Source organism: Manis javanica, chromosome 10 (assembly GCF_040802235.1).
Source record: "Manis javanica isolate MJ-LG chromosome 10, MJ_LKY, whole genome shotgun sequence".
NCBI lineage: Eukaryota > Metazoa > Chordata > Mammalia > Pholidota > Manidae > Manis > Manis javanica.
Window position 1 is genome coordinate 79,334,644 of NC_133165.1, and position 6,147 is coordinate 79,340,790.

The 6,147-nt window shown below is 51.2% G+C and overlaps 1 protein-coding gene across 1 annotated transcript; it reads right to left on the reverse strand.

The window, feature by feature from the left end:
- Positions 1-1,512: 1,512 nt before the first annotated feature.
- GPR182 (G protein-coupled receptor 182) lies at positions 1,513-3,503 on the reverse strand. Its single transcript, XM_017643409.3, has 2 exons — positions 3,354-3,503; positions 1,513-2,809 (listed from the first exon to the last, which is right to left on the reverse strand). The coding sequence occupies exons 1-2, from the start codon at positions 3,479-3,481 to the stop codon at positions 1,651-1,653; spliced, it is 1,287 nt and encodes a 428-aa protein (XP_017498898.2). The 5' UTR covers positions 3,482-3,503; the 3' UTR covers positions 1,513-1,650.
- Between the last annotated feature and the right edge of the window lie 2,644 nt (positions 3,504-6,147).

Genomic DNA, 6,147 nt, shown 5'->3' on the forward strand with positions numbered 1-6,147 from the left:
GTCAGAGGAGCCAGTGATATGGGCTTGGTTTTTACGTGGGTACAGGGAGGAAAGTTTTTAATGCATTTTCTGCATTGTTAGGTTAAGCCCTTACTGCAATCCCAAGTCAAAACCTGGACTCTTGGGGAAAAGCCTGCAGCTCTGTGCCACTGAGCAGCTGTTCACAGCTTAAGGCCCCTTTGGATTTGGGCCCCCTGAGCCAAGGGGATTGTAAATACAGATTTTCTCTCAATGCTCCTGACAAATGGGTACCTACCCTGCTGGAGTACATGTTTAATGCATCTGGTGAATACAGTTTAAGATTTCTAAGAGCAGAGCGAGTGGTTATTCCAAGTTTAACATTCTAGGTGTCCTGAGCATTTGAGCAGGAGGAGGCCCTCAGTGATTATGTCCACAAGTTTTACACTCCACAGTCAGGATTAAGAGGCCCAGGACTTCGAACAGGTAGACCAGGACCTGTTCTTAGGCTTGTAACATCAGAGTTCACAGACATGGTCCAAGTTTCCCAAAATGAGTAGTGAGCATTTCCCAGAAAACCTACTTGTTAACAAATAGACTTGCTTCCCTATGGATAGGACAAGTGCTGTAGAAGTAAGATGCTGGGCAGGGAGATGAGAAGACGGCTGGGGAGAAGGAAGTGTAAGGGTGAGAGCTGATCTGGGAGAATACCAGAACTCTGTCCTGTGGCAGAGTTGGGAAATTTCTGCCTGCCCATGTCATGAGGGGACAGAGGCTGAGCGACCTGGCATCTGTCAGTGCCTGCTGCTGGCTGTCCCGAGCTCTGCTCAGAATGGATGTCTCTCGATCATTTCCGATGATCTGGGGAGAGAAGGAGGGACGGGGTGGATTTCTGATAACATCTCTTCCTGGAAGTGTGGAAATGTTGACCCAAAGTGGGGAGGATCGGGCTAGGAGGAGCACTGACTGGGACAGCGCCTGTGCTTTGGACCGAGGGGAGAGCAACAGCAAGGAAATGGAGTCGTTTCCTGGATGGCGGGGGTTGAGAACCACCCTGCGGACTCAGCTGCAGGGTGCCTATCTCAGACCCCGGCTTCACCCCACCCCTCCTGTCCCTGTCCCCTCCATGTATCATATCACTGAGGATGCACTGCTAGGAAATGTCCTGCTGAAGCCTTCTGGTTCCTTGGCCTCTGGCCTCTTGTCCCCACAGCCTGCCTGGTGTGCTGGCAGATGAACAGTACACATAAACACAAAAGGAAAGTTTTGTGAGGTCCCCGCAGAGGTCACTCTTTCCGGCCAGGGTGGTTTCTGAAATGACTGCGTGTAGTTTCTGCTGACATCTCTTTATCTAAACTCCCTTCCCAATCCCAGCTAGAAGTGCAGATTTTTGAGAGATTCAGAGTGATGGCTGTCTCTATTGTTTATTTCACCTTTTTTTCTTGCGTGTCTCCCTTAGACACAAAGACTGAGACAACAGTACAACACCAATGACTTGTTTCCCCCTTCCTATTCTCTTCCTCTCCCCTCCTCAATATTTTAAGACAAACTCAAAATTAACCATGAGTGCTCTGACCCTGACCCTCACTCCCCACCAGATCCCACCTACACCAGCCTTCTCCCTCAGTGCTGGAGGACTGGCTCCAAGAGACTGAGGAGCCGAGATGGGTGAGGCTTTTGGTGCCCGGAAGTTCAGGCTTGGCTGGTCGGGGGTGCCTGCTGCAGTGGCTGGTTGCCCTCCTTGGTGATGATGATGGAATGCTGAGTGGAGGAAGAGGAAGAGGAAGCACGTCTAGTCGCCCCAGCCTGGACCTTGGGAAGGTAGCGGACCACAGCGTTCAGCAGCTGGCTCCGGAATCTTGGGCTGAGAAAGTTGTAAAGGATGGGGTTTGCGACACAGTGGAGCATGGAGAAGCAGTCAATGATGTCGTAGAAGAAGTAGAGCAGGTGGGCCAGGTAGCAGTGGAGGGAGATGTGGGTCCCATGCAGGGTGAGCAGCAGCAGGGTCACGTGGTAAGGCAGCCAGCAGATGACAAAGACGGCTGCATAGGCACACACCAGCAAGCAGTGTCGTCGGCCCTTGGGCCACCCTGCCTGATGAAGCCGGCAGGCCGTCAGCACGTTGAAGATTGTGATGAGAGGAAAGGGCAGCAGGAAGCCCAGGATGGTGGTGGACAGGGCCACTGCCAGGGCCCATGCGCTGTATGTTTCAAAGGGTGCCATGAAGAGGCACATGGGCTCAGAGCTCTCCACCAGCTGGATGTGGACCACCTCGGGCAGCGGGATGATGGCTGAGAGCGTCCAGACGCCTGCACACACAGCCCGCCGCACGCGGCGCTGACGGCTCTGCCAGGAGGGCGAGGTACTGGTGAGGGTGATGTAGCGGTCGGCACTGAGGCACACCAGGAAGAAGATGCTGCTGTACATGTTGGCGAAATAGAAGTAGTGAGTGAAGCGGCAGAAGAAGCTGCCCCAGAGCCAGGTGTAGTTCAGGGTGGCCTCCAGCATCCACACGGGCAGACAGAGGACGATGCCCAGGTCCGCTATGGCCATGTTGAGGATGTAGAGGCTCAGCAGCCCCTCCTGGCCCGAGGGACGCCAGTTAACACATATTACCAGGAGGTTCTCCACCAGCCCGACCACAAAGATGGCTAGGTAGAGGACAAACAGGGCCACTTGCTTGGTGTCCTCCCGGAGCTCTATGTGGCACTCGGGCAAAGTGTGGTTGAAGAAGGAGAGCAGTTCGTCCCAGCTGTGGATCTCCCCGAAGTTGCTGGCAGGCTCTGTGGTGAACCCCTCAGAGGGGCCAGGCCCCACACTGGCTTTGACTGACATTAGGACCAGCAAATGCCTAGTCAGGAGAAGAGAGGGATGGAAGAGAAAGGAGACCTTGAAAGCAGCCTTAGGTCTCCAAAGTAGCAGGCCACAGGGACCAGAAGGCTTTGGGGAAAGATTCTGGGTTGGAAAAGTCAAGAAAGGGACATTTAGCCTTCAAGCTGTGGATAAATAGTGTAAACTCACTTGCCGGCTTTGACCCTAGAGCAGAGATACTTTGTTAAGAGGCCTCAGTGGTGGGAGAGAACAGAATTGTTTGTGCCCAACCAGATTTTTTCCCAGCCTGGCCAATCCCACCCAGTTTCCAGCCCTAGGTGGACTCCAACTCCAGTTCTCTCCTGGCCCTTCACCTCCTGGCCCTTCATGTGGGCCTTTCTTAGGGGCTCTTGCTCTGTCTTGCCATTTGGGCCTTGGATGTGGGACACACACACACACACACACAAACACACACACACACACGCCCCTCTAATTCACCCTTGGGGACATCTGTAGGTCATGCAGGAAAGCTGGTAGTCTCTGTGTGGATTCCCTTCTTCCCTCTGAGATGGAGTGGCACTCACCGGAGTTTCTGTCGGGAGCACCTCTGGTTTGGAGGGCCAGCGGGGCTGGACTGCTGGAGAGCTGCACCGAGGCTGCAGGGACTGCTGCTGGAGCTGGCCCTGCTGGGCTTCCGGGCCCCCCTTCTCATCCGGGAAGCGTTATCAGTGGCTGAGGCTCTGTGGGAGATGGTGGGGGGTGGGGGCTTTTCCTGCCTGCCCAATCCAGTTAGAGGGGGAGGTCACAGCCAAAGACCCACGTGCCAGCAGCAGGGAGGAGTTGGGCTGCAAGCATTAAAATCCAGACTCCTCCCTCACTAGCTATGTGAATTTACCTCTTTAAACCTCAGTTCTCTTCTCTGCAAAATGGGTCAACAATAGTATCTACTAATAGGGATATATTAGTGAGAATTAATTGTGAGAATTAAATAATCACCAAGATGAGGTGCTTATCAGAGTCAAGACTGGTAAATGCTTTGCATATGTGTTTTCCACTCTTTAAATTGGCTTTAAATCCCACTCTGCCCTGTCTTGATTTCTTCTAAGGGGAACTGGATTGGGGTGGGAGGGCTAAAATAAGTCTGAGAGTTAGTCCAGCTTTTAATCACTCTGGCCCCCCCTGCTGGCTCACACCCACCCCTGACCATTGTCCCCAGCCTTCAGTTTGCCATCTGAGATGAGAATCTGGAGACAGACGGAAGACTGAATGCCTCACAGGGAAGGAGGCAGCCCTGGGCTGCAGGGAAACTCAGATGGGGGTGGGAAGAAGCACCCTTTCTCCTCACCATCCCATCCTTTCCCTGAGAAGTGTGGCAAGGGTGGCAGAGAGAGAGAGTCAGACAGACAGACAGAGTCACCAGGCCTCTGTCTCCCCCCAAGCCAGAGGGTGAGGCTTGGCACCCATGGGTTTGTGCTGTTGGTGAACACCTGTGTCACCTCACTTAATAATTTGATCCCTAGGAACCCCTGTGGGGAGGAAGGATGGGCGTCCTTATCCTCTGGGAAGCCCAGAGAGGTCGCCTGTCTCACACAAGGCATACCGTGCTGACGGCAGAGCCACCTGGAGCTGGGCCCTTGTGTTGCAGACTGTAGGGCTGAGGGTGTACTGGCTGTAGGGGATTAGGCATTTAATGGAGGTGAAGTTACCCTAACGATATTAACCATTTAAAAATGTACAATTTGGTGGTAGTCAGTACCATTGCTGTGCAAACACCACCTCTATCTAGTTCCAAACATTTTCTTCGCCCACATAGGAGACCCCATGCCCCTTAAGCCCTCCTTCCCTCTTCCCCTCTTCTTCCCTGGCCACTGGTAACTGCCATTCTACTTAAGGACATTAATATAAATGCAATCATACTCATGTGACCTTTGTGTCTGCTTTTTTTTTTCACGGCATAACGTTTTTGAGGGTCATCTGCCTTGTAGCATGTATCTGTACTTCATTACTTTTTATGGCTGAGAATATTCTATGGCATGGATATACCACATTTTGTTTATTCATTCTAACAGGTTTTTTTTTTCTAATAAAATTTTTATTGTGGTAAAGTAAACATAACATCAAATTTATCATTTTAGTTTTTTTAAGTGTACAGTTCAGGGGCACAGAGCCCGTTCACATCGCCGTGCAGCAGGCATCTCCTCCGGCACCCCCATGGGAGGGAATACTTCTAATGCCATGGTTTCCAAAGCCTCCCATAGATAAACTGTTTCTCTACTCATAACACTTCTGACACCAAGTGTGTAGGGATTTTTGCCTCACATCAACCAGTTTTCCAGCTCTCCGGACTCCAGCTGGGTGCCCTAAAGTTTAATTCTGACACCACCCACCAGGGGTTAGTGTAAGACTCCACAGGTTAAGGGCTCAGTCCCATAAGATTGTCCTCACACTAGATGCTATTCACAAGCAATGGGTACCCAAGGTCCTCACACTTCTGTTTAACCTGGTCCCAAAACTGGGCGCTCCCACAAAGCCCCCTCAGTTTCTATAACTTGCTGGAATGTCTCACAAAGTTCAGGGAAACATTTACTTATGTTTCCTGGTTTATAATGAGGGATGCAAATGAATAGCCAGCTAAACAGGTATATAGGGTGATGTTGGGAAAGGTTTGGAGCTAATGTCCCTGTGGACTTGGGATGAACCACCCTCCTGGCATGTGGATGCTTTCACCAACCTGGAAGCTCTCTGAACCTCATAGTTTAGGAGTCTTTAATGGAGGCTTCATCACGTAGGCATGATCGATGATTCATTCAATCTCCAGCCCCACTTTTGCCTGAGGATAGGGGCAGGGAATGAGGCTGGATTCATGGCTTGATCTTGGGTGACCAGTCCCGTCCTGAAGCCATCCAGGAGACCATCCAGAGTCTCCTTGTCAGAACAAAGGATGCTTCACCACCCAGGAGATCCCCAGAGATTTAGGGGCTCCGTGTGAGCTGCTCCTGTCAGCCCCACCACTCAGGGGTTTTAAGAGCTGTATGTCAGGAACTGAAGGCAAAGAACAAATATATATTTATTATGTCACAACTCCACTTACACATCAGACCTTTCCTGGATCAAAAACTCTCATGAAGAGCTATGACAATGACAAATGTGGTTACTTTGATATTTCAGACAGTTCTACCCTCTTTAGGATCTCAGTTTCTACCCTATGGATATCTTTTCTCAATGAGGGACCTTCGAGAATTTTTGTATCCTTCTCAATGCCTTTGACACATGCAAATGGAGGATCTTCTCCACCAGGCACCTTCCTGCAAGACCCTAGTTCTGGTCTCCTCTCCCCACAGGCCACACATTCTGACCCACGGCCATTTCCATTCCTGT

Coding starts and splice junctions, on each gene's coding strand:
- GPR182 (XM_017643409.3), bottom strand. CDS start 3,481: ATGAGAAGGGGGGCCCGGAAGCCCAGCAGGGCCAGCTCCAGCAGCAGT. Junction 2,810..3,353: donor TGCTCCCGACAGAAACTCCG/GTGAGTGCCACT, acceptor TCTCCTGACTAG/GCATTTGCTGGTCCTAATGT.